Source organism: Madurella fahalii (genome assembly GCF_045866475.1).
Source record: "Madurella fahalii IFM 68171 DNA, scaffold_2, whole genome shotgun sequence".
In the NCBI taxonomy this organism is placed as follows: Eukaryota; Fungi; Ascomycota; class Sordariomycetes; order Sordariales; genus Madurella; species Madurella fahalii.
The window spans coordinates 2,533,509-2,559,474 of NW_027263972.1; the positions used below are offsets into that span (position 1 = coordinate 2,533,509).

The following is a 25,966-nucleotide window of genomic DNA, read 5'->3' on the forward strand; positions in this document are numbered from 1 at the left end:
GTCTTCCCATTTTGCCCCAGCCTTTGTGGTGGATGCGTGCCCGATTTCAGACCCGAGGCTGCGCGGCTGCCTGCAAACGACGTCACGGGGGACGACGGGCTCCGATGAGGAATGCGGATTCGCGGTTGCGAATCATTAACGAATTCCGCCAACAACTGTTCGTCATCAGGCCGGGCCAAAGCAACCGAGACGGAACCGGCAGACGGCGAACCACGCCTTGCCCATCCGCAGTCGAATTGGCCCATTGCTAACGATGTGTTGGCTGTATCCGGGTCACCGTTGCTGACTGCAGAAGAACAAATGACGGGTGGCCTGGCGAGTACGGGGGGGCCACAGCCGTCACATGCCGTCGGCCCAGGTTCCCAAACGCCAGCAAGGAGATCCAACCCGTTCAAGGACGGCCAGGAATCAGACGGCATTCCGGCGACCGCGTCGCCAACCAGGGACTCGAGACACGCACAGGGCGGCGAGACTCTCCGAACCGTGGCTGGGCTTTCATCTCCTGAGGCGAAGGATGGCAGGGGTAGGACCGAGAAGCTTGTCGAACCAGGTTTCAGGGATGCACAGCGGCAGCTGAACGAGTATCGTGAGAACTTGGCGCGCCAGATGGAAAGAAGAGAGATGCCAGTAAGAGGGGGACAACCGGCCATGCCCGGCGGGGCGAGGGTTTCCCCGATCGAGGAAGAAAACTCACCGTCGTCACAGCCACGGTCGTCCGAGTCGGAGCCGACAACGACCTCAGCCGAGTCCGGGTCCGGGTCTGGAAATACCGTCCGAGGGTCAGCCACACCCGGGTTGGCGGCCGGGACGCCTGCGTATCCGTTCCCGCGCATGGCATCTTCCGGTGTCTTGTCCATGGGTACTCACCGTCCGTTCACGACGCTCTCTCCTACTTGCCCGCCCGATGGGACTCGCCCTCCGGTTGAGACATCCAGGGGCCGCGACAGCATCGTGTCAACCCTTTCGACGCCTGCTTCGGTCATGACGTTCTTGCCGCCTGGCTGCTCCCATTCCGTGGAGGACCAGCGTAGTGATTATCCAAGCCCCAACCTCTATGACTTGACACTCATGCTTTCGGCCGAGCCAGGACTTGATGCTTGGTGGCACACCGTCGTTCAGATCATGGTCGAGGTGTACAAGGCCGAGAGAGTCACCCTTTCGATTCCTGCTGACTCGACAGACATCGAGAACGTGCCCTGGGGTCAGAAAGCCACGTACAACGCTCATCGCGAGGACGACTTGAGTCTCGGCTATCTAGCGAGAGGGTCGAGTCTCATCCCGAGCAGCATTGACGACATTTCCGACGGCCTCTCTCATGCTGGAGAGCTACCGAAGCCGTCCCCACTACGTCCCGGGTTGCTTAGTAGGCATTCGTTCACGTCATACGAAGACAAAATGGAGAGACGGACTGCTACAACTGAGCGGACAACACCTTCTCTACGCCGGCCTCATCTTCTGTCCAGGAGTAAATCCAGTCACCCGGCCACTACACTCGATGTCGATGCCGCTAATGAGGACGATTATGACAACGCCACCAGTCTAAATCGACAGGCACTGGAGCAGCACAATGCGCTGGCGGAGCAGCAGGACATTCCAAGCTGGGAGGCTCCGTTCACCGCCCCGAGAGAAGGACATGGAAAGGTGCTGAATGTGCTGCAAGCGCTCGACTACGAAGCTGACCCGCTGATCGACCACAACGGCGTTCTGCGGATATTGGAGCGCGGCCGAGTGGTCGCTCTAACTAGGACTTACCCGTACCTCGGTCAGACATCGGCCCAGAGCAAGTCTTCCGACACGAGGCCGGCCGCCCCCGGGACAAAGTCGCCCGAGGGCGTCCGAAAGCGGTTGAGGAAGCCGCGGTCGGATTCGCTGTCGAAGCTCTCCTCAATACTCGGCAGTGCCTCTTTCACCCCAGCTGCTCATCGAGTTCCCAAGGGCCAAGCACCGGACAAGAAGTCGGCAGCAATCGCATCCCGGATGGACGACGAGACGCCGAAGCCGCGCACCCCTAGATACGAGGAGTACGAGCAGGCGCCCCCGTCGCCTTGGTCACAGTCGCCAGCGCCTTCTCCCGCCGTGCGCGCCGACGCCAACGAGAACCCCTTCTTTACTGATGCCATGGTGGATGAAGAGTCGTTCAATCCGTCATCCGTCCCCCAGGATTACTCGGCCATGAGGCCTCCCGAGGCCATCGGTGTCGATAATTCCTGGACTGTACTGCATATTCCCCTGACGCACGTACTCTTGTCGAAACCTAATCCATTCTTCAAGCTCGATCCGTCTCTTATGGAGCAGAAGATCTCGGCACGGGGCAAGGGTGGCGACACTTTCGCTGCCACGAATCCTTCCCCGGAACGCCCTGGCAAGGAAAAGCACGCACCGATTGCAATCATATCAATCCTCAGCCCCATCATTCCGTATCCCTCCACTCTTCGCCGCTCCTTGGAGCACCTCGCTCCCCATCTCGCCACCTCCTTCTCTCTCTGCCGCCACTACACTAACCTAGAGACCGAGTTGAACGGATTGCAGAAGCGGAGACCGCAGACGGCAGGCTTCGGCGCTCTGGGCCCTGATGGACGGCCATTGGCTGATCCTGCTGCGCTCGCTTCGTTGGCATCCTTACCTACCGAAGGCGTCGCATCCAGAGATTCTCTTGCTGGTAGCATGACCAGCCCCAGCGATATTTCTGGTCCGTCTCGCAGCGCTGTTGGCTCTCCGAGCGGAACACCGGGTTGGGAACCAGCATCACTCGGGTTGGTCATGGACAAGCGGGCAACTACCAGCCCGGCCTTCGTGAGTGGTGACAGCTACTTCAGTTCCGTGCCAAAGGGTGGGCCAGGCAACGGCGGGCAGCGGGCGAGAAGAAACTCGCGGGAGATGCCAGTTACCGAGAAGAGGTCATCTCTGCGCCTGTCAGCGGGGAAGGCACAGCTGCAAGATTCGGCGTCTGCCAGCCCAACTGTCGCCGAGCCCCAAAATAGTATCGACGTCGTCAGTTGGGAATCAGAAGAGCACCCTCCTCTCAGTGGCCAGCAGAGACAGCCTGGTCCGAAAGGACGAAAAGATCAGACAGCTGGCGAGAACGGTGGTGGTGCTTCGGCGAACCTGTCCCTCGAGAGCAAGGAGCTAAGAAAACCAACCAGTTTGTCCGCCTCAGCACAGCACCGCCATACCCAGCTGCACTCGTACGGCGCAGATTTTGCTTCCACGTTTCAGTCTCTTCCACCAAGTTCGATCATTGGCAGAGGAGTTTCTCAGCCTCCGGTGCCTTCGAGAACAGGATCGATTGCCCAGTCCGAGATGACCCCGCCATCCGACAGACTCAAAGGACTCATTCTCGATTCGCTGCCCGCTCACGTCTTCGTCGCTCTGCCTCAAACTGGCGAAATAGTGTGGGTCAACAGCCGATTCCTCACATATCGAGGACAAACCTCGGGGGACCTAGCAGCCGACCCCTGGGGCAGCATCCATGCCGATGACAGAGAAGAGTATCTCCGCGCGTGGAGCCTATCCGTCAGGACGGGCGAGCAGTTCTCGAGGACGGTGCGCATCAGACGGTTCGATGGGGCGTATAGGTGGTTCTATGCACGAGCGGTCGCCTCTAAGGACAAGAGAGGCGTCATCCTACAGTTCCTCGGCTCGTACATGGACATCCATGACCAGCACATCGCAGAGCTCAGGGCGGCACGGCAGGAGGAGATTGAGGCGTCCGAGGCCAAGCATCGCCTGCTCGCCAACTTGATACCGCAGATCATCTTCACGGCTACTGAGGATGAGGGTATCACGTTTGCAAACGAGCAGTGGCTGTCTTACACGGGTCAGAGCTTCAATGGTGCTTTAGGGCTTGGCTTCATGGACTATGTGCACCCAGATGACCTAGCAAAATGTCGGGTCCCTGTTGTTGATCGTCCGCCCAGCCCTAGTCAAGAGGGAGGCCCGGGAGGTCACAGATACTCGCTTTCGGTCGACAACACCGCTGATTCCCAGGCTTCAAGGCCCTCGAGCGTCGTCAATGGCAACATCCGGGGCCCTCAGGGCGTGCTCTCGCGAAATAACAGCTCGAGCTCCAGCAGCGGTAGCGGCAGCGGCAATGGCTCCACGTATGATCTGTCTACTGCGAATCTCACGGAGCTCGCTAGGAAGGGAGTGATAAAGGTCTCGACAGATAGCAGTGGGCGGCTCTCGTACACTACCGAGATACGGCTGCGCTCCAAGAGCGGTGAGTATCGATGGCACCTTGTCCGGTGCGTCGAGATCGACAACGTCGACTTCGGCAATGGCGCGAGTTCGTACTTCGGATCGGCTACCGACATCAACGACCTGAAGCTCCTCGAGACCAAGTTGAAAGAGGCGATGGACTCCAAAGGTCGCTTCCTCAGCAACATGTCGCATGAGATCCGGACGCCGCTCATCGGCATCTCTGGCATGGTTAGCTTCTTGCAGGACACCACGCTTAACGAAGAGCAGCGAGACTACACAAACACGATCCAGACCAGCGCCAACAGCCTGCTCATGATTATCAACGACATTCTCGACCTGTCCAAAGTTGACGCCGGCATGATGAAATTGAGCCATGAGTGGTTCCACACACGCTCTCTCATCGAGGATGTGAATGAGCTCGTATCCACCATGGCTATCGCAAAACGCCTCGAGCTCAACTACATGGTGGAGGAAGACGTCCCAGCGTGGGTCAAGGGAGACAGAGTACGGATCCGCCAGGTCTTGCTCAATGTCATCGGCAACGCCATCAAATTCACGAGCCAGGGCGAGGTGTTCAGCCGATGCAAAGTCATAATTCCCGGAGACGTCGAGCTCAAGCCAAACGAGATCATGCTTGAGTTCTCCATCATCGATACGGGCAGGGGCTTTACCAAGGAGGAAGCCGAGCTAATCTTCAAACCATTCAGCCAAATCGACGGAAGCAGTACCCGACAGCACGGCGGAAGCGGGCTCGGCTTGGTCATCTCGCGCCAGTTGGTCGAGCTCCATGGAGGCAAGATGGAAGGGACCGCCGTCCCGGGCAAAGGGTCGACCTTCACTTTCACGGCCAAATTCGGGCTACCCACCGAGTATGACAGTCCCAGCACATTGGCGGCTCCTCAGCCGACACCAGGGCCGATGCAAACACCGCTTACCGCCCCGGAGTCCCCTTCGGTTACGACGTTACACGCGGCGCCTTCCGAGTCCCCCACGTACGCGGATCATCAGGTGAGCTCACCAGCTGCCGTTTCTAGCGGCAGTTCAGAGTTATCGGCGTCCTCGGGGCGCACACGGCAGACGGACCGATCATCTATGTCGTCTGTCAACGCCGGGCTCGTCCGGTTCAGCCAGGCAGCTCGTGCAAGCGGGCAGGACCTCTCGCAGATGAAGTTGGGAGTGCCGTCCCACAGAGCCTCTCCCGTGACGTCGCCCACCGCAGCAACGATGATGACGACAGCAAACAGCGACGAGTCCCGGCCCCACCTCCACCTGCCAATGTACTCGATCCTTATCATCTGCCCGCAAACCCACAGTCGCGAGGCAACAACGAAGCACATCGAGATGACCATCCCCAAGGACACCCCGCACCAAATCACGGCCGTCGCGTCGGTACAAGAAGCGAATGCCTTCCTCGGCGGCGAGGATTCGGTCCGCTTCACGCACATCGTCGTCAACCTCCCCTCGCCCGAAGAGATCATCAGCCTCATGGACAAGATGATGGGCTCCTCCAGCGGGAGCACGGTCGGCAAGACGACGACGATGCTCATCCTCTCAGATTCGGTCCAGCGCCAGGCGCTCTCGAAGCTGGTGACGGGCACGAAGTACGAGGATATCTTGTCCGAGAACAATGTCACGTACATCTACAAGCCTGTCAAGCCCTCGCGGTTCGCCGTCATCTTCGACCCGGCCAAGGAGCGCGACCTGAGCATCGACCATAACCGATCCACGGCGCAAAGGATGGTCGAGGACCAGCGGCAGTGCTATATCGACATGGAGAGGCGCATGGGCGGCAAGGGGTACAAGGTTTTGTTGGTCGAGGATAACCCGGTCAACCAGAAGGTGCTGCAGAAGTATCTGAAGAGGGTCGGAGTCGCGGTGGAGTTGGCGGCGGATGGTGTCGAATGTACGGATATGGTATTTGAGAGGGGGTGGGGCTATTATTCGCTGATTCTGGTAGGTCTCCTTTCGTCCTTTTGTTTTTCGTCTTGTCTCCTCTCCTCGTCAACGACGGTAAACATGCTAACGGGGAATAATAAAAACAAAGTGTGACCTTCACATGCCGCGCAAGGACGGGTACCAGGCCTGTCGGGAAGTCAGGGCGTGGGAGGCGCAGGGCGGGTTCGGGTCCATGCCGATCATTGCGCTGTCGGCAAATGTCATGTCAGACGTGCAAGAGAAGTGCGTCGAGGCAGGGTTTAATGACTACATCACTAAGCCGGTCGACTTTATCGACCTGAGCAGGGCGCTGTCAAAGTTTTTTTGATGACGACGGCGTGCCATTGGGAGGATTGACACAAAATATATGGATATGATTATAAGTATATACTTGTTTTGCAACACCGCGTTTTGAGGCCGGTAAGCGGTTGGATTACTGGTGGATTGGGGGGAGGGGGGGGGTTCTGTACTCGACTGGTTTGACTGAGCCGAACAGAATGGGTGTGGTATTTGTTTTGGCATGGTTTTCATGAATGAACTTTTTCCTTTCTTTTTTCTTTTTTTTCTTCTGTTTTTAATAAAAAACCCTTCCGTTTCTCTTTTCCTTTCTCTTTTCCTTTCTCTTTTCCCTTCTCTTTCCCTGTTCGTATTGGGGGTAATGGGTTAGTTTGTTTCCCGTTGCCTCGCATTGTAGGCGTCTTTATCGTTTCTGTTTTCATTCTGCTCCGGTTTTGATTCTAGGAAACATCACGACTCTTTCTATTATACTGTGTTGGGAGCATCGGGCATTAAGGGCCAATAGCGTGGTATACCAGAGATGAACTGGAGATGGTTGGGGGAAAGGAGGGGGAAAGGTATGAAGAAAAGGAAGAGTAGGTGGGTTATTTTTCCTTCGTTTTAATCATTAGTGCACGTACCCAGTACACCGGGTGATGATGGATAGATAGAATTAAACAGAGGGTCAGTTGAACGTTGATATTGCATTGGAGTTTGGCGCAGACACGTACACGCGCAGGCGGAGAGGTCTTGATTGTGCTGGTGCTGACGACAAGCTATGTTTAAGAATATAGGCCATCCAGCCGAAATGTTGGCCAGACGGCATCGTATCGCATCAAGGAGTTGATTACTTGCTACACGGGGGGGATTCTCGCACAATGTTCTGCCGTTGAGCCCTCTTTAGAACTGGTATGGTGAAGCAGATGCGGGTGAAATAGAGGGAGATCTGACAACTGGCTAGGTCTTGGTATAAACTTCTTTATATGCACTTTCTCAGGCTCATCCGAGACGAACCTCCAAAGCAATCTTAACCTTCTACAACAGCGGACACACTCTATTACCACTTGCCTTGTTTCCACAACTGTGATCCCCTGCCGCCACCACCAAATCAAGGCACTTTCATCATCACTCATTACGTCCCGCTAAATCCCTGACCAAACCATCATTGACGGAGGCTCTGTTTTTACCAAACTAATCCGCTGAGAACTACATCAACCCCTCCACCAAGCCGCCGCGCCAAGCACAAACACACAAACCAACACGTCCCCCTTGACCGTCCCAAACACCTCCCCGTACCGCATCGCCATTTCCACCTTGCTCTGCACCGCGGGCGGTAAGAAGCCCACCAACATGCCCAGCAGCCCGGGGCCCGCGCTGCCCCCGAGCCGGCTCCGTCCGCGGTCGACAAACCACCGCGTAGTCAGCAAGACCGCTTCGGCGGTGGCGAAGGCCCAGAAGAAGTTACTGGTGGTGTCCTGGCGCGCCGCCAGCGCCTCTCTCTCCTCGGCCGACCCGGCCGCGGCGGCGGCCGCGCGGTCCCGCTCCAGCTTGGTCCCCGCGAACGGGGTGAAGAGGGCAATGTACAGCCCGAGGGAGAGGGCGATGGCCGTGTGGAGGAGGCGCCAGAGCGAGGAGGAGCGGTTGGGGAGGAGCTGTGGGTCTTCTTGCTGTTGTTGTTGTTGTGGATTTTGGGCCCCGCCGGGAGGAGGCGGGAAGGGCATGTTCATGTTCGCGCTCATGTTTATGAAGGGGTTGGCGTTGCCCGCTCCGCCGGGGCCGCCGCCGAGCATCTGCATCATCATGCGCAGCATCGGGTCGTCTTCCATTCCGGGGGGCATGTTCGGCATGCCCGGGGCTGAGGGAGGCTGGTCGAGGCCGAGCATCATCTGCCGGAGCTGCGAGTCGGATATGTTGGGGCCGGCGGTGGTGTCGCTGGCGGGTGGTGGCGGTACCCGCGCCGTCGTCTGCGGCTGGTAGAAGTGCTGCGAGATGTCGACTTCGTCGGGATCGGCGTGTTGGCGCGGCGATGTCGCAGGTGCTGCTGGGGCCGCGTTGGATGGGGCATCTGTCGGCGCTGCCGGTGCTGAGGCAGCTGCTGGCGCGGGGTCTGGTGAACGAGAGGATGGTTAGCTGTCGGTCGGTTGCTCGACATGGTACACGAGGTAAGGACAAACCCCGCTGGACGCCTCCTCCCAGGCCGGTAATCGTCTTCAACCTCGACTCGGCGCCGGCCTTGATCTTGGCCTCGCGGCGAGCCTTGCGCAGACGGGCCTGCTCAGCCGCGCGCGTAGAGGCAGCTTCCTCCTCGGGTGTGAGCGTCGTCATCCTGTGGTTGTCTGTGGCCGATCCGATTTTCTCTGGACGTTTAGTCGAGCTTGAGGTTTCTGGATGACTGGTTTTGGCGCGAGATGGCGATTGCGAGATAAGAAGAGGTGATTGTGACGTACGAGCGCGCTCAGTGGGCGACGTGGTTGATGATGTGGTGTGGAGGCTGATGAGTTGTCTCGCCCAAATTCCTTATCTTATCGGAGCTATAGCCTTGCCCCTGCCCAGGGTCAGGGTACAGTTACGGGCAGTACTGTACCAAAGGAAAAAAAATAAAGGGGTCAAATGCACACTCAACGACAACTCAGCAGCCAAGGACGATGATCGAACAGAATAGCGCCACATAATCCATGGGGCATCGGGAGCTGAAGCTTTACGGCCGGTAACAGCTTCAAACCGCCAAAATGCACACTAAAAATCTACCTCATCGCATTTTCTCTTCTCACTCTGCCTGCATCCTACTGTGCTACCGGAAACTCGATCCAACACACAAACCCCACGTTCCGCACTGTTCCACTATCATGCTCAAACTACATCAAGGGGTCGCCTTGCTCATACTAATCAACCTTTTCACACCGACCTGTAGTATGTTGTTAGCCATGAACCATTTTCGTAGGATATTCTTGCGATACTTACCATCCACTGTCCACACTCCTCCGTCTTATCCCTCTGGATCTCCACCTGCAGCTTCGCCGCGGCCTCGTAATTCCTGCTCGCGACCGCCGCCGCAAGCTGCGATAGCTGCTCCACCGTGTCCGGTTTGACCAGCTCCCCATTGTTGAGGTGGTCAAAAAGCAGGCCCAGCCGCTTTTGCGTGTCCTTGACCTGTGGCGCAAACGACGCCGGCGCCTTGGCAGTCACCCGTTGCATGTCCTGGCTTAGCGTCTCTACCAGCTGCTGCGCATTGGGTGGGATGTGTGAACGGTCGCCTGGAGGATGTCTGGCCTTTTGCGCCGGCGGGGCAGCCGCTCGCGGTGGTGCCTCGGCCGGTGGCGCCCTAGCTGCTGGTGGCAGGCCTCCCGCAGCCGGGGGAGGAGGACCAGATGTTGGTGGGGGTCCTACGGGGGGCCGAGACCCTTGAGGTGGCGGCGCTGCGTACTGGCTGGGGGGCGCTGCTAGAGGCTGGGCGGCCGGGGCCGGGGCATACGGGTTTGCTGGAGGTGGTGCTAGCGGGGTGGCGGAGGGGCCTTGGCCGTATGGCTGTGCTGCTGGCGCTGGCGCGTACCTGCTGGTCGGCGGCGGCCCCGGGGGCGGAGGGTTGTAGGGGGATGCTGTCCGGGGAACAGGCGGAACCATCGGGGGTTGAATGCCAGCCGCCACCGGCGGGGGTGGCGCGTACGGGTTGGTCGAAGCGTTCGACACCACCGAAGGGGTCCTCGCCGGCAGCTGCCCGGTGGGGGGTGGCCCGACAGGTGGAGAAGTCACGCTACGAGGGGGTGCGGATCCCTTGGGGGGTGGTGGTGGCGGCGTAGGTGCGCTCCGTTGATACGGCCCGGCGGGTGGAGGGCTCTGCAAGCCCGTTTGACCTGGGAAGGGCGATGGGACCAGTGGCACGCTCGGCGTAGTCTTACGGACTGGAGGCTTCGTGACCATTGGAACGTCGTTCCAGTTGCCCACATCCTTATTGATCTTTGGTGGGGGACCGGTGCTTCTGGGCGGAGGAGGGCCTTGGTGCCCAGGCTGACCGAAGGTCTGGGGGGGTCCGTAACCCCCGACCGAAGGGGGCGAAGGTACATATCCCGCGGCAGCGTACGGAGGCGGCGCTGGAGGTTGATACTGAGATGTGGTAGTAGGTGCATAGGGGTTCTGCACTGGAGCGGGAGGTTGGGGTTGAACAGCCGGGGCATAGGGGTTCAACGGGCTTGGCCCGACGGGAGGGATCGCGGCGGGTTGCTGATAGCCCACCGGAGCAGCAGCGCGGGAGGCAGATCGAGAGGTAGGGGCAGTCTGGCGTGCTGCGACCTGGGGAGCCGCCTTTCGGTTAGCTAGAGTGACGCGGTTCCTGGCGACTTCAGCGGCGGGGAAGCTGGTCGGGAGAAGGTCCAGATATCTCTGCGCAATGGCCAGCTGACCGTGGGCGGCAGCAATGTCTGCGTATTCGGTGTACTTGTCGTACAGAGACGCAAGCTTCCAACCCTCCGTCAGGTTCTTCTCACCGTCTGTAAACTTGGTGACATGGCGGAAGACCGTGACCTTTTCAATGAAGTGCTGCAGCGACCGAGCATGGACCGAGAAACTGGAGTCGTCGCTGGCATCCTTGAGGCCGGCCTGCTCCGCCTCATGGAGCTCTGCAATCCAGATATCCACCACCTTTTCAAGCTTTGAGCCCACGAGGTAGCAGAAAGAAGCGTCTTTCCTCGAGCCGGATTCAAAGATTCGGTCGCCGAGAGCTTCACAAAGGTCAGGGAACTCGGAAGGTTCAGCGAATGTGCAAAGCGAGACCATCGTCTCCTTCCAGTTGGCAAGGTCTGCGTTGTATACGACGTCCCAAAGGTTCTTGGCGATGACCGAACTGATGAGGCGCAGGTAGCTTGGGGATCCCTTCTTCTGGGCAAGGTACGTGGTCTGCACCTTCTCGACAAGCTCCTTCCCGCCGCAGTTGGCGAGGATAAAAGCATCCGCGATTCTGTCCTCCTTTAGGCAAATACTAACGGCTTTTTCAAAGTTGCCCAAGAGGATGGCCCTCGTGATCTGGTCTTCAAGAGCTGTGTTGCCTTCGCTCAGGAGGTGGAAGGGATTTTCTGTCTTGGCACCCTTAGCAGCGGTAAGGTCAGACAAGAAATCGTCGCCATCGTCGACGTCTGCCCACATGCTTGTAACACGCTTGTGCTTCTTCTTAGCTGCATCATCACCGTTGGCTTGCGGCGGAGCCAGACCGGCCCCCTTCGACTCCTCTTTCGGTTCAGATGTCTCTGTTTCTTCGGCAGCGCTGGAGTCATCCTCGTCTTTTGGGAAGCCCAAATGTTCGATAATCTTGGTACGCCCATCCATTTCACTCAACGTCTTCAGCACCTCCCAGTCGGCCTTCTCTTCTTCGGTCTTGGCACTTGCCAGGTGGGAATCGCAGATGCCGGCAATATCTCCGTTATTGAAAGCTTCCTCGAACTTCTCTGTCGCCAAGCCAATGTCAGAGTCGACGGAGAAGCTGGATAGTTGGATCTTGGAAGACCGGGGTTGGCCAGCTGGCGTATCATTCTTCTTGAAGAAGATAAGCTTGCCACCGTAGCCAAACGAGACGCCGACTGGCCGCTCAAACCATGCAGGTGCCCTAGCAAGAGAGAACGACGCCCCCTGGAGCTGCGTGGGTGCTTTTGAGAAGAAATCGTCATCGTCCATATTAGTTTGTGCGGCGGGAACGGCAGAGGGGTTCGTGTTCTGCAGCGTCTGGATAGTAATTTTGCCGTCAAAGGACGCGACGGCTGACAGGTTCGGGTTGCCGGGGTTGAAGCGCGTCGAGAACACCCAGTTTGTGGATTCTGGGAACTCGCCATATCGCTCGCCCGTCTGCGGGTTCCATACCAGCGTTCGGTTGTCCTTGCCACAAGAGACCAGCAAGCCTGCGTCTTGCTGGCACCACGACAGCGACAGGATACCCTGGTCATGACCTTGGAGGGTCTTCTCGGGCGCCTGCGAGTTCCTTAGATTCCACAAGAGAATGACCGGAGTGTTGTCATCCGAGGTGGCAGTCAGAAGGTTTGTCGAGTTGTTTGGATCCCAGGCAATCGCGCTGACGGGCTTGCGGTTGTTGTTCAGCGTCAAAGATGCCTTCTTCGTCTTGAGATCCCACACGGTAACAAACCCGCCCGCACTGCCGGTCGCCAGAATGTTCGAGACCTTTCGGTTCCAAGCCACGCAGTCGATGTCGTGAGCGGCGGCGGTGCCGAGGCGGAAGGCGGTCGACGTGTCGTTGATGTCCCACACGAACAGCTCACCCTTGGCGCCGGCCGTGGCGAGAACCTGAGGCCTTATGGGGTTGAACTGTAGCGCCTTGATAGGCCCGGTATGCTTGGTAGCACGCGACATGAGAGCCTCTTCGCCAGCGAGGAGCTTCGCGGCGTCCCAGAGCTGGAGCGACCCGTCTTCCATTGCGCCGGCAATGACACCCCGTGGGTGCTCGTCACTTGGAGCTCCCCATGCTATGTCGTAGAATCTAACACCTTATCAGCATCCGGCCTCGGCGCGGCGAAGTGTGGTGCGCATTACCTGGACTCGGTGCTAATGCTGCTCTTGGGCTGCAGCTCTAGGCCCTGGTCAGGGGCGTCGAGGTTGAGGTCCCATAGCTCGAGCTTGGTCTCGTCCGAGAAGTCGGCATCGACAGCACCCGACCTGGTGCCCGTGACAACGAGGGGATCCGGGCCAGGCGACCAAGCAAAGGCCGCAGTCCGCGGGATCTCTCTCAGCCGGACCATAGCGGCGGCGTTGATTAGGGTCGACCGGACAGATGACGGTACCGAGCAAGGATCTGGCGTTGATAAATCGACTCGGGAATGGGACAATTGGGTTGAAGATGGTAAGCAAAGCACCGGAGACCCTACGGCGGGGAGCGGCAAGCCGTAAGGGCAAAAGGGTGATGGTGCGATTCTTGATGGATCGAGGTTGGAAAGAGTCGCTGTGTTGCCAGATTGCACCGACGCCGGGCAACATGCGCCCACCGAGGGATGGGCCCCGAATTTTGGCGCCTTGTCTCACTAACCGTTCTGGGAGCAACAAACCCGCTGAGTGACACACATAACCCTAACCCTTTGGTGCCGCTCAAGGACTCGAGACGCATTTCTGTGCGGGAGGCACACACAGCTTACTGTACTGTGCAACTGCTTTGCCACCGTTAGTTCAAATCTAATATTAGCTGTCATTCAGTAGAGAGCGCTGATATTTATCTCCGGCTCGTGCATTGCTGCGAGAATGACGCACAGTACCAGTGCCAACCAATCTCAGGTGGGGCGGCATTGGCTTCAGCTCTGCAACTCACACTACAGAGCCTCATATACTTGGGTACTCTGCGCCTGGTGCAGCACGTGATTTCCAGCATGACTCTTTACTCAGACGCAACTCACGTTCACGTAGTGATATAAACCAAGTCGCCGTTGGATCAGTCAGTGCTGTAACACGGGATTTTCAGAAAAGCCGTCTCTTCTAAAGCAACGACTGAAATACATAATCGCTGTTGAGAAAATCGGCACTCGTTCCACCCCGACCCCTCTCAAGGTTCACGACGCAAACTCCCAACTCGTCTGCCGACTTGACCAAACAAAAACAGAGGAAAAAAAAAAAAAAAAAAAAAAAAAAAAATGACAGACAATGCTCGTTGGAAATCCACCGTCTACGTTGGCGGTCTAGCACCCGCCGTGACCGTGACGACTCTGCAAGAGGCCTTCGTCCCCTTTGGCGAGATCGCCGACGTGTCGCTCCCCAAAAACGAGAACCCCAACAGCTCTGCGGCCGAACCGCACCGGGGATTTGCCTACGTCGAGTTCGAGGACGTCGAGGACGCCAAGGAAGCCATCGACAACATGGACCAGGCCGAGCTATTCGGCCGCGTGATCAAGGTTTCGGCGGCTAAGGCGCCCAAGAGCGCGAACCAGGGGCTAGGGAGCAAGACAGCTGTTTGGGAGCAGGTTCGTTGTCTGTACAGAGCGTACAAGCGGCTGATACTAACGGTGACGTAATATAGGAAGGATGGCTTGCCGAGCATGCTGTGAGTGAGGAGGATAGGTTGGCGGCGGAGCAGGCTCAGAACGCAAGGCCAGAGGACCCCATGCAGGGACTCGAGGGCCTTGATGTCGCGGGCCCTAAACCGGAATGAGGAACGGTTCATCCAAGGAGAGTAGGCGATACGGTGGAAGAAAAGGGGGCCCTGGATCTGATACCAAAGAAACTATGCATAGTTACGGCGTTTGGACGCAGCTTCTGTTAGTCAAGGAAATGCATGTTTGTTCACAAAGTCTTGGACAAGTACTAAGACACGCCGAGGGTATTTCAGACCCTAATTCCATCCAGCCAACTCGATCTGTCCTCCATATACAGGATTCCCCATCTTCTAGGTCTAATAGTCCGCCTCCCCGCCAACCCAACGATGGATCCCTTATTTAGTGGTGCTCCTCTCCAGAGTGATGAGAGTCCGCTGCGCGGTTTTGCCTCTTGAGACGGATGGTCTTGTCGACGACAAAGTGGCGGCCGCTCGAATAGACGGCGGCGCAGAGGGCAAAGGAAACGACAACACCTGTATTCTATCATGAGCGCAGTGTCGAGAGAGGCCGTAGAAGCCCGTATCGCAATCAGCTTACCGAGAGGAATCAACTCGGGGGGGATCTGCCTCAGGCGTCTCAGACGCTGCGAGACAGTGTGCGCTGTGAATCCATCGAGTTCGCGTCAGCCTTCAGTTGCTCCCAACTTCAACCAATCCGACTCCTCGTCCATCTCGGCATGGTGCTGATGCTCAATTGCTCGACGTACCAGCTTGTTCCTCCTTCTACACATGGCGGGTCAGTCTGACGCAATCGAACAAAACTGGCGCAATGGAAGTTCCCAACTTACCGGCACCGGCCTCATCATGCGGGCCGTGGGACGGAACATGCGCAGAGATCGTGTAGCGAACATGTTGTAAAAGATTTAGTGGGGATATTCCTCAGAGGGACAAGGTATGGTGCGCCGCCCCGTTTGGGTGATTTCTGGAGAGCTTCGGGGAAGGTCGAGGTCATCGATTTAGGTAGGTTGGAGAAACGATAGAGAAGGGAGCTCGGTTCCGTGGAACCCCACAACAGCACGATTTGGCCAGTGAAATCAGCCCACCGGCCCAAGGTCAAGCAGCACATGTGTCTGCCTCAGGCAGCCAACCAATCATGAAAGCACAAAGCTCCGCTGGCCCACATTCCGCATCATTGCTTGGGAGGAGCCCGAACGCAACCGCGCTTCCCGCCCACTGACGAGCAAGCAACGAACTGACCTCCCGAGCTCTGACGACTCTTTTCAACCCGCCAATTGAGCTGTCCAGCAATCTCTCCTCCAAACTCGCCCGTGCCACTCTAGATTCGCCCAACATGTCCGACGACGAGCGCGTTACCAAGCCCTTCAAGTTCGTCACAGGTACGATGAACGCTGCGCCCGCAAATTCCCTCGGCAGAGCAAAAAACATGGCCTGATCTTTGCCTTGCCTTGTCTCCACGGCGTCGTCACTAACGCTCTCGGCAGCTGGTATGCACCAAACGCTTCCATTTTTGCAGATATTCCAACCTTGACTCGAATTGGCCGCTTCGCGAAAGGAATTGGGGAGGAGAGCTCATGAGAGCATGGTCCCGGAAGGGAGGAGCGAGGCGATGGATTCAAGCGCACAGTTCTGACGACATGTCTCCCTAGGTGTCGACGCCCGCTTCCCGAACACCAACCAGACCAAGCACTGCTGGCAGAACTACGTCGACTACCACAAGTGCATCCTTGCCAAGGGCGAGGATTTTGCCCCGTGCCGCCAGGTTAGCCAGCCCCCTTGGGTTGTTGGAGCTCCGAGAAGGGAAGGCGATGTTTCGGGATGCAGATGCTAAATAATGCGATTTATTGCAGTTCTGGCTCGCCTACCGGTCCCTGTGCCCGAGCGGTTGGTATGAGCGGTGGGATGAGCAGAGAGGTATGGACAGATATGTCTCGTGATCTGATGTCGACAGTACTGACGTGCCGGCAGAGGCTGGCAACTTCCCGGCCAAGCTCCAGTAATGCATGGATTGTGGTGAGAAGGAGTAACTGGAGAGGGGATGCACTCAACCAAAAACCTTGTTTCATCAGATTCAGCGCAGGGCAGCACGGGGAATGCACCAGAGAGTTGGGGTTACTCGATCTTGTACACTTACACGGTGATAGCAGGTGAGACCAACAGAAGGGATTGCCGCAAAAGATCGTATCGCATTGCTGAGCGTGACTGATATCATCAATTTCTGTCCACCGGTATCCCAGACCCCTAAACGCCAACCCATAGCTACCGTAACCCAGGAATCCGCGCTGGAAGAATAATACAATCACAATCAGTTCGTCTTCGCTTTTCCCTCGTCACGCCTTCGCACCCTCGCCTTCACTCTCATCATCAGAGCTCATAAACTCATCGTCATCATCGAAACCAGCAAACCTCTTTACCGGCCCTTTCCCATTCCGATTCCCAACCCCCGTCTCTTTTTCCTTCCCTTTCCCCTTGACCCCTACCGCCAATTCCGGCTCCGACGGCGGCGTAGTCGCCTTCGAACCCCCACTCTCCTCTCCCTCCCCATCCATACCCCGATCTTCCATAACCTCATCCACTTCCTCTTCCTCCTCCTCCCCGCCCGAGCTCCCACTACCGCTACCGCTACCGCTACCGCTACCGCTACCACTGTTACCCCCCCCTTGCTCCAACCCGACCAAGTTATCCCGATACCCGCCCTTCCTCATGGCTTCCAAGACGGCCTCCCTAGTCCGCTCGCCGGCCTCCTCCTTATCCTCGACCCACTTCCCGTCCAGGCCGACCTTCTTGCTGCCGTACCTGATCTCGTCCTGGCGGCGCTCCGTCATCTCGACGATCTGCTCCCACCGCCGCCGCCGGCGCTCCTTCTCCTTGCGGTCCATCTCGGGCTTGATGGCGAGGTACTCGGCGAGCGCCTTGGCCTCGGTGACGGTCCGCAGCCGGCGCCCGTCCAGGTTGCGCGACGACCCGTGCTCCTCCTCGGCCGGCGCGTTCTTGCGGTTGCGCTTCGACATGCGCCCGCCCGCCGCGCGCAGCTGCGACCCGAACCCGCCCTTCCCCCCGCGGAGGCGCGGCGTGAGGCGGAGGGTGAGGAAGTCATCCTCGTCGTTATTGTTGGCGGCCGGCGCGGTGCTGGTGCTGGTGCTGGTGCTGGTGCTTGGCAGGAGATGGGAGATGGGGTCGGACGAGTCGAGCGGGACGGCGCGGCTTGAGAGCGTCGTTAAGAAGAGGCCCGAGGATGATGTTGCTGCTGCGGGGAGGCGGGTGTAGAGTTCGTCGCCAAGGGAGGAGATCGGGGTCGTTGAGGGGAGCGCGAGCGCGAGAGTCGGCGGTAGGTCCGTGCCGGCGAAGGTGGTGACGAGGACATTGATCCTCCTGGGCGCCATTTTTGATGCTCGGTAGGAGATGGATTGCGCACAGTCGCTGGTGGTGGTGGCGAGATCGCCTGCTAGCGGCGGCTGCCGAGTAGTTGCTTCGCGAGAATAGGTGTTTAAACGGGCCGTGGGGGTTCGAGATTGGGATATTTCCAGTCGGAGAAAAGCCGGCTAGAATCACACGGCCTTGTTTAGTTTCAAAGTGTCGAAGGTTTAGGTCGGCATCGAGGTTGGCGTTGCCTCAGGTTCTCGTTGCATCTTCTAGTTCCATCCGGGATCCCGCAAATCGCATCGAGGCAGAAAGAAGTGGATCCCACTGGCCACAGCTGAGCCCCAGCCGTGCCAAGATTTTCCAATTGCCTGTGGCGGTGCAGCCCCGCTATTCCCGAGCCCTACTACCAGATTGGAATTTCGGCGCCGCAAAGCCCACAAATCACTTGAGATCTTGAATTTTGAAGAGCTCGACTCCCCCCAACGCCGACACTCACCCAAGACCAACTTCCCCAGTCGTGTCGACAACGATCCAGCCGCGAAAATGCTTATTCCCAAAGCTGATCGCAAGGCGATCCACGAGGTATGGCCAATTTAGGTTTTTTTTCCCCGTCCCCGAGGAACGGACAATGAGGAGTTCTGGAGAGCCTGGTATTGTAGACCGTGAAGGAAGCCTGCAGCTAACGTTTGAGGCAGTACCTCTTCCGGGAGGGTGTTATGGTCGCTGCGAAGAAGTAGGTCTTACCGAGTTCCACCAAAGTCACGTCCGATTTTCTTTGCGAGCGGAAGCGCTGCGTCTCAGCCACGATACGCGACAGCCAGATTACGGCCCGAACCGGAAACACGACGGCGCTTTTTGACCATGTCGGATGCTAATTCGTAATGCTGCAGCTATGAGTCGACCCACGAGACCGGCATTCGCAACCTCTATGTCATCAAGGCCTGCCAGTCCCTGACCTCCCGCGGCTACGTCAAGACTCAGTTCTCGTGGCAATACTACTACTACACCCTGACCCCCGAGGGCCTCGACTACCTCCGGGAGTGGCTTCACCTCCCTGCCGAGATCGTCCCGGCTACCCACATCAAGCAGCAGCGGTCCCATGCCCCGCCCCGTGGCATGATGGGTGAAGAGCGTGGCGAGCGGAGGTTCGGCGGCCGTGGCCGTGGTGACCGCGGTGACCGGGATGGTGGCTACCGGCGCCGGGATGCTGGTGAGGGCAAGGAGGGTGGTGCCCCCAGCGACTTTGCTCCTCAGTTGTAAGTCTGACACGGTTTTGTTTTGGTCGGGGAGGTCACGGGCGGTGCGGTGTCCGGATCTGTTTTGCTAACGCTCCTCCTTCAACAGCCGTGGCGGCTTCGGACGTGGCCGTGGTGGCCGTGGCGACGCCCCCCCTTCGTAAAGGCCGAAGGCGGATAATCTCTCTCTCTCTTGGGTTGCCAGCAACGGCATAACGGCATGGCACGGCATGTACTCTACGTCACAGAGTAAAAGGGTCGACCAGCAATGCACCTACTCGCCAGGACCGTGAGTGGTTTGCGTGAGGAGTTGGTGGTTAGAGATCATTCGGAAAACTTCTGCATTCAGGGTCATCATTTGCGGTCAATACGATTTTTGCTCTCACTCGGTTGCTTCGTGATGCTACAGGCGGTTAGCCGGTCACCGGATGGATGAGTTTACGAACAATGTGAGAAGGGAGTTTTTATCGTTTCCAACTGGAGCACACTCAGAAATGCCGTTGGGAGGCGTGTGAAACCGATCGAGTATTCGTGGTCGAAAGGCATAATGCCTTAGCTGTACAAGACATGAGTGTGACCATGCAAGTTGCGAAGCCCTGGCGGATGACTACACAAGTCTCTTGGGCGAGGCCATAATACGTATATACGGAGCGGGTCGAACCCACATCGCATCGTCCCGGGGTTTGGGGCCGGAGAACGCTTGGCGGGCCTACTTGAAGTTTGAAACGATGGCGTCACGCGGCACTTACTGCTAAGCAGTGTCGACGAGAGTGGGCCAAGGTGTTCGGAACTCTTGGCCGCAGAGGCTCTCCTACTCAAATTCGGGCCCTTGGACGCGGACCGCCAATTCATTTCTGAGACTATTATTCTTATTCTGCTCCTGTTCTATCTCGCAGCTCGAAACCCGCCGAGCTTGTTTAGCTTTCGATTTTGTTCCTTCTCTTCACCGTCACTCTCCACTTCGACAGCCTTGGCACCCCTCAACTCGAGGATGACGGCTTCACTTCCGAAGGAGATGAAGGCGCTGAGGTACACCTGCCCGGGTTAGGCAAACTGTTACACAGTTGCGCGCTACCGGTTGTCCACTGTATGTGCTTCGGACAAGTTACAGTGTGCTGACTAAAGCAATTCAACACCGGCAACAGGTACAACAAGCCGAAAGAGTTCGAAATAGTCGAGGTGCCGCTGCCCGAGCTGCGCGACGACGATGTGCTCGTCAAGGTGAAGGCATGCGGTGTGTGCGGGACAGGCATGTCAACGATCCCTGAATGGCTGACTCAAGTTGCACAATATTAACTGACAGGTTTCATGCAGACTTGGTGTGTACAGGACCGCGCGGGCCACTCTAGGGACACATCAGGGGACTAGCTGACATCTTTAGCACATCCATGAAGGCGAGTTCATTGCTGAATTCCCGCTTATCCCGGGTCATGAAACCGTCGGCGTTGTGGCCGCCGTGGGTCCCGATGTAAAGGACATCAAAGTTGGGGACCGCGTCGCAGCGGACAACTCAGAACTATGTGGGCACTGCTTTTACTGTCGCCGCGGTGAGAGCCTTTTCTGCGAGAACTGGACCGGTCACGGCATCAATCTCAGCGGTGGATTTGCCGAATACTGCGCCTACCCACAGGGCAAGGTCTTCAAGATCCACAACCTCAGCGACACCGAGGCGACGTTAATCGAACCGGCTTCTTGCGCCTGCCACGGGCTGGACAAGATCCGTCCTCGCCTGGGCTCAAGCGTGCTGCTGTTTGGCGCGGGCCCAACCGGACTCGTAATAATCCCCCCACCTTTGGCTACTGCCGCAACTGTTCATCGAACGCTAACACCACCATAGATGCTAGCCCAACTGCTCCGGCACAATGGCTGCTCCCAAGTGACCATCGCGGCTCCTGCCGGCCTGAAGATGGATCTCGCCAAGCAACTCGACGCAGCAGATACCTACATCGAGCTGTCCCGTTCTAACCCGGGCCCGCAGTTCGAGCAGATCAAGAAGGACAATCCGTACGGCTTCGACATCGTCATCGAAGCAACCGGTTCAGTTAGGATCCTAGAGGACGCCATCAACTATTGCCGGAGGGGTGGGACACTGGTTGTTTACGGGTATTTCATATCTCCCCCTCCCTGTATCTTAAGGTAATACAGAGGTCCTAACAGATTCCCAAAACCACAGTGTCTACGCAAAAGCCGCCCGCGTCTTATGGCCGCCTTCCAAGATTTTTGGTGACGAGCTGAGGATCATCGGGTCCTTCTCCGAGGTGCACATGTTTCGTACGGCTCTCCCATATCCGGACGCGTGAATGCCAACTCCGAACTGACACGAAGAAAACATGATCAGCCCAAACAATCGACTACCTCGACTCGGGGAAGATCAAGACCAAGGGTATTGTCAACAAGGTCTTCAAGCTCGAACAGTTTGGCGAGGCGCTCGAGAGCATCAGGAACAAGACAGCCATCAAGGCGGTGATTGTGTTTGATGATGATGATTGAAGCATTTCACCAGTGCTTCCTGATATGCTTAGCTAGTTAGGGGCAATCTCAACTATCTTCCTCTTCGTCCACCAACCACTTCTGCACAAAGTAAGAGATTAAAATCACACCAGAACTACATCTAATTTTGATGCAACTTGATTCCAGCTAAACAAGTCCCTAAGCAAGCAATCCTTCCAAACCACCAATTCTCCAAATCTATAGGTAGTAGTAATAGTACGAACATAGAGCCTTGTAAATGCCCGAATCACAACAGCAAAAGCTCGACAAAAGACGTGTCATGCTTTGCAGCCAGCCAGCCATGATACCTCGGGGACAACCGAGGTATATACATCCATATATACACGGAACGGTATGGCATGTGTGAGGGAGCTCATCATCCAACCAGATTTGTGTGCCTGCCCGGGGATTAGGTCCTCAAATCCCAGATAGAGAAGAGGACCCAAAGCGTAATCTGTCAGTCACCTGCCCGTCTACCCGCTCTTTTCCCAAACAGGAAACAGAGAAATCGAAAATGAGTAACGGTAGAGCGCTGGCCTGTGGGAGTTGATTGAAGAAACTCCAAAAGAGAAAGCGGAAGATACAGTGTATGACACAGCTGACATAGACGCCCGGTACATGCTGCAAGACAGAGTAGACGTGACATGAACGAACACCGAAGACGAATATATCCGTATGGCAACGGCAGGACTGGGAGGGGGGGAAAAAAAAGGGAAACAAAAAAACCATTATGCAAGCGAGAGAGATGTTTATCTATGGTTGAACCACCCAAAAGCCGACCGAAATGATGACAACTAGGGCCAGATTCGTGATTAAATACGAGTAATATACTAGTCTTCAGAGCGAGCGGGCGAAAAGACAATCAGCTCGTTTAATCACGCATGCCCCATTGCGGCTTGAGCGTCGAGTTCAACGCCGCCTGCGTAAACACCTGGTCGCCAGGGAGTTTGCTGACCCGGCCGGCGCCGTTGCGGATGGCGCTGAGCTGCGCCTGCGAGATCCCGCTCCTGTTGCTGCGGATCGAGCCTGCATCACTGCGGGCATCGGAATCAGTGAATTTGCGGGGAGGGGCGAAGTCGAGGGCTGTGAATGTGCTCGACTTGCGGAGGACGTGGCTAGCGTGAGGTATTAGGTTAGCGCAGCTCTCTAAATCCTAGAGGTATCTGTGACTTGTGTCTGGTGGGTGGCGACTTACGGACTGGGCAGCACAGTGAGTTCCTCAAAAGCGTTGATCAAGGGCGAGTGCGCGGGAACGTTCAACTTGTACGGACGGCGCTCCCCAGCAGGACTCTGGGATCGGCCACGGCTGCGCTCCGCGAAACTTTCGGGCGGAGCAAAGTCGATGGCGTTGAGAATGGCGAAAGAGTCGTCCGTGAGCTTAGACGGGGTAGGAAGGGTAGGCAGATCCGCCGGAGGGGGGATCGGTTTACGGGGACCAAGGCGGCTGCCAGACATGGCCGAACCGGCTCGGGGCCGCCCATAAGCGCTCGACATTGATGATCCCGGCCGCGAGTGCGGACCCCTCTGGTTAGAAACCGAGGATCCTGGCCGGGGAGGACCGCGCACGTTGGCCGGCAGTCTCATGCCTGCTTGAGATCCATGGAAAGCGCGCGGGGGACCTCTGGGGCCTGGGAATCTCTGGCCTGACGGCGGCGGCGTCATAGCCCTGCGAGACACGGGCTGCGCGTACGGCATGACGAACGAGTTGGATGCGGGGTCGAAGTACGGAGTATCTTGGGCGTAGTTCGCGTCGTAGTCCTCGTAGTAGTTTGCGCCGCCTTGTTGCTGCTGCCGCTGTTGTGGCGGCGGCGGCGGTCGCTGATTCTGCTGTTGAATTGCTGCCATTGACGGCATTGGCGGGACAGGAGGCATGTTCTCGGGCTTGCTATCTTCGAAATACTCCTTGTAGAAGGATCGAATGCGGTTCGCTCTGTACTCGGGGTCCTCTGATTCCATGATCTCGTCAGGCGGCAGCGGGCGGAACCCGACCGAAAGACGGCGGTTATCCTGCTGCGGGACGCCCAACCCCGTCTGAGGTCCATCGCGTGGTTCATAGAGATGTGACGTTCTTTGCATATTCCGGCCCCTGGGTTCATCCACATCAAGTTGCCCGCCGCGGTTGTCTGGCGAGGGCGAGCGGGGTTGCTCAGACATGTCCACATAGTCATAGTAATCATGTGGTTCTTCGATGATCGGTGCCGTCCCCGGGGCGGGATGCGCATGCTGCGCTGCTGGACTTGCCGGCCCGCTATTATATGACGACGTAGAGCTTCGAACAGAAGATCGGGAAGGCCAAGGCTGAGTCTGACCCATGAGTCCAAGACCAACGGTCGCGGGCTCTGTGGGGGTCTCCACTTCTTGGGCCTCGGGCTTCTCGAACGGGTTGCCGATACTTGCGTCCTCGGCAGGAGTACCGGAATCGGCCGGGCCTGATTGTGAGTGCGAGGGGAATGGCTTCGAAGATGCCCTCTGCGCGACGGCTGGCGGCTCCTGGATCGTTGCAATGGCGGCCACATTTGCATCTTGCAGTCGTGGCGAAGCTGAATCTGTAGACTCGGCAGATGAGGACGCTCTAAAAGGGAAGTTCAGCGGAGCGGGCACCTCCTCCGGCAGGGGCTGCTCAGGTTTCATGTGGCTTGGCTCTGGCGGATAGAGCGGTGACCTCGGAACAGAATTCTGGCGGCCAGGCGGATATGCTCCGGGGGAACCCACAGACGGGACATCCTGGCGGCTGCTTGACCGAGTGTACAAGGAGGCGGCGTCCTGGCCCTTCGGGAACGAACGGATCGAGCCGACTTCGCTCCCAGGGTATTGATTGACAGGCCGGTAGGGGTCCTCGGACTGCTTCAGCGTCCGGGCCAGGGAATTAAGGGATTCCTGGGAGTTGTGCACTTCAGGAGGTAGCAGGTACGGACTGGACAGGTTCATGTCCATCGACATCTGTTGCCGGTTGAACCGTGACTGAGAATCCTTCTCCTTGCCGATCAGGCTCTTTTGCGATGCTTTCCCTCCCTGGTCCAAACCAAAGTCGAGCGACTTGTGAGGGTCGTTGAGGTCCTCCAGCTTCTGCTTCCTGATATTTCTCCGGTGGAGGAAGATCAAAACGCTAATAGCCACTACGAGAGGAATTCTGTGGACCCATGTAAGTTTGACCTGTCAAGTACGTACGGCACACCTGGCGTACTTACCCGACTCCGAGAGCAATGGGGATCGTCATCGAGGATGAACCGACGGGCTTCTCGCAAAGCCTCGCATCGGTGCACTCGCTCGTTTCACCGGCTCGGGCAACCAAAACCGGAGCGGGGACCTTGAACCCTAGTGTCGACGAGGTTGTTCTCATTAGGTTCCGCACCTTGACCGCCGGAACTCGAGGCCCCATGGCATAGACGCGCCCGCCGAATCCGTTCTCCATCTTCAATGCCCTGATATCCCCCCTCCACACGTGTCCTGGACTCGAGATGACAGCTTGGGTTATGTAGGTAAGTCGGATTGGGACAATATGATTGGCGTGGCCGTTTTTGGAAAACCTAAAGCGATGCCGACCTTATCTGGTGCCGGAGAGAAATGCCGTCATAACAGTCGTAGCGCGAGCTGGGGGGGAATTGACGTAGAGACCACCTTTCTAAACAGACGGGACAGAAAAGAGGCGAATGGCTATTTCAGCGTTCCGAGGCCAAGGAGACTCGATGAATTCACGTCGCGACAAGCCAATGGAGCTTGGAGCACAGGGTAGTGGGCGTTTCCGTAAAGGGAGCGGCTGCCTTGAGATCAAACCACCAAGATGTGCCAAAGGTGCGAGCAAAAAAGGAGTGTCTCGACGAGAGAAGTCGTCGTAGCTTGTCGGTCAAGGCGGTCTCGCTTGGAGACGGTTCAAAGACGAAAAAAAGAGCGACACGCCTGCTGGCAGGCAAGACGGGGAAGAAGGAGTGATGATATCACACGTCGCGTGACGATGTGAAGTTGGCAGCCGTCTGGCCTCGTGTGGTCGTGGATCGGTGTTGAGGATGCAAAGGAGTGGAAGGGGTGAAGGGCGGTGATTAGAATTAGAATTTACGATTAACAAGGGACGACGGCCGGATGGGGTTGAGCAGCATCCGTCCGGCTAGGCCCAGGCCCTGAAGCGGCAGCACAACCAAGCCCCCTACTAAGCTGCTCCCAAATCTCCGTGGGAAAGAAGGGATTGCCAGTCCCCGGGGGGCCTGACACCGTCGCCCTCGTCGACCCGGGCCCCAGCGGTGGACAGCAGCGGACGAATAGAGTATGCTAATTTCAGCCTTCATCAAAAGGGGCAGCCGCGCCGGCCCATTGGTGGATCTCTGGACAGGGGCCGGGGCAGCTGTCGGAATTCTGGCGATCCAATCAGGGCCAAGGTGGCCCGGTTTTCTTGCCGGCTGCCCCCTGGCTGTCGCTGCTTTGTGCCTGCACAAGACTTTCCCGC

General features: G+C 57.5%; 10 protein-coding genes across 10 annotated transcripts; 5 read left to right on the forward strand and 5 right to left on the reverse strand.

Annotated features, from left to right (window-relative positions):
• Positions 1 to 300: 300 nt before the first annotated feature.
• MFIFM68171_03488 (uncharacterized protein) lies at positions 301 to 6,463 on the forward strand (the record flags this gene model as incomplete). Its single annotated transcript, XM_071058909.1, has 2 exons — positions 301 to 6,153; positions 6,245 to 6,463. The coding sequence occupies 2 exons, from the start codon at positions 301 to 303 to the stop codon at positions 6,461 to 6,463; spliced, it is 6,072 nt and encodes a 2,023-aa protein (XP_070915010.1).
• A 1,159-nt stretch (positions 6,464 to 7,622) lies between these two features.
• Positions 7,623 to 8,736, reverse strand: MFIFM68171_03489 (uncharacterized protein; the record flags this gene model as incomplete). Its single annotated transcript, XM_071058910.1, has 2 exons — positions 7,623 to 8,518; positions 8,586 to 8,736. 2 exons carry the CDS (start codon positions 8,734 to 8,736, stop codon positions 7,623 to 7,625), a joined length of 1,047 nt encoding a protein of 348 aa, XP_070915011.1.
• A 535-nt stretch (positions 8,737 to 9,271) lies between these two features.
• On the reverse strand, positions 9,272 to 13,145 carry SEC31 (protein transport protein S31; the record flags this gene model as incomplete). The annotated part of the gene is made up of 3 exons (XM_071058911.1): positions 9,272 to 9,316; positions 9,373 to 12,886; positions 12,940 to 13,145. 3 exons carry the CDS (start codon positions 13,143 to 13,145, stop codon positions 9,272 to 9,274), a joined length of 3,765 nt encoding a protein of 1,254 aa, XP_070915012.1.
• An 879-nt stretch (positions 13,146 to 14,024) lies between these two features.
• Positions 14,025 to 14,539, forward strand: MFIFM68171_03491 (uncharacterized protein; the record flags this gene model as incomplete). Its single annotated transcript, XM_071058912.1, has 2 exons — positions 14,025 to 14,351; positions 14,408 to 14,539. The coding sequence occupies 2 exons, from the start codon at positions 14,025 to 14,027 to the stop codon at positions 14,537 to 14,539; spliced, it is 459 nt and encodes a 152-aa protein (XP_070915013.1).
• Positions 14,540 to 14,822: 283 nt separating this feature from the next.
• MFIFM68171_03492 (uncharacterized protein) lies at positions 14,823 to 15,333 on the reverse strand (the record flags this gene model as incomplete). The annotated part of the gene is made up of 4 exons (XM_071058913.1): positions 14,823 to 14,956; positions 15,021 to 15,083; positions 15,190 to 15,205; positions 15,271 to 15,333. The coding sequence occupies 4 exons, from the start codon at positions 15,331 to 15,333 to the stop codon at positions 14,823 to 14,825; spliced, it is 276 nt and encodes a 91-aa protein (XP_070915014.1).
• A 440-nt stretch (positions 15,334 to 15,773) lies between these two features.
• COX12 (Cytochrome c oxidase subunit 6B) lies at positions 15,774 to 16,440 on the forward strand (the record flags this gene model as incomplete). Its single annotated transcript, XM_071058914.1, has 4 exons — positions 15,774 to 15,819; positions 16,090 to 16,202; positions 16,291 to 16,354; positions 16,409 to 16,440. The coding sequence occupies 4 exons, from the start codon at positions 15,774 to 15,776 to the stop codon at positions 16,438 to 16,440; spliced, it is 255 nt and encodes an 84-aa protein (XP_070915015.1).
• A 330-nt stretch (positions 16,441 to 16,770) lies between these two features.
• On the reverse strand, positions 16,771 to 17,823 carry MFIFM68171_03494 (uncharacterized protein; the record flags this gene model as incomplete). Its single annotated transcript, XM_071058915.1, has 1 exon — positions 16,771 to 17,823. One exon carries the CDS (start codon positions 17,821 to 17,823, stop codon positions 16,771 to 16,773), a length of 1,053 nt encoding a protein of 350 aa, XP_070915016.1.
• Positions 17,824 to 18,346: 523 nt separating this feature from the next.
• Positions 18,347 to 19,202, forward strand: MFIFM68171_03495 (40S ribosomal protein eS10; the record flags this gene model as incomplete). Its single annotated transcript, XM_071058916.1, has 4 exons — positions 18,347 to 18,385; positions 18,499 to 18,536; positions 18,694 to 19,059; positions 19,148 to 19,202. 4 exons carry the CDS (start codon positions 18,347 to 18,349, stop codon positions 19,200 to 19,202), a joined length of 498 nt encoding a protein of 165 aa, XP_070915017.1.
• Positions 19,203 to 20,029: 827 nt separating this feature from the next.
• Positions 20,030 to 21,528, forward strand: MFIFM68171_03496 (uncharacterized protein; the record flags this gene model as incomplete). Its single annotated transcript, XM_071058917.1, has 6 exons — positions 20,030 to 20,067; positions 20,184 to 20,259; positions 20,420 to 20,812; positions 20,876 to 21,141; positions 21,212 to 21,309; positions 21,377 to 21,528. The coding sequence occupies 6 exons, from the start codon at positions 20,030 to 20,032 to the stop codon at positions 21,526 to 21,528; spliced, it is 1,023 nt and encodes a 340-aa protein (XP_070915018.1).
• Positions 21,529 to 22,399: 871 nt separating this feature from the next.
• MFIFM68171_03497 (uncharacterized protein) lies at positions 22,400 to 24,940 on the reverse strand (the record flags this gene model as incomplete). Its single annotated transcript, XM_071058918.1, has 3 exons — positions 22,400 to 22,643; positions 22,724 to 24,658; positions 24,717 to 24,940. 3 exons carry the CDS (start codon positions 24,938 to 24,940, stop codon positions 22,400 to 22,402), a joined length of 2,403 nt encoding a protein of 800 aa, XP_070915019.1.
• Between the last annotated feature and the right edge of the window lie 1,026 nt (positions 24,941 to 25,966).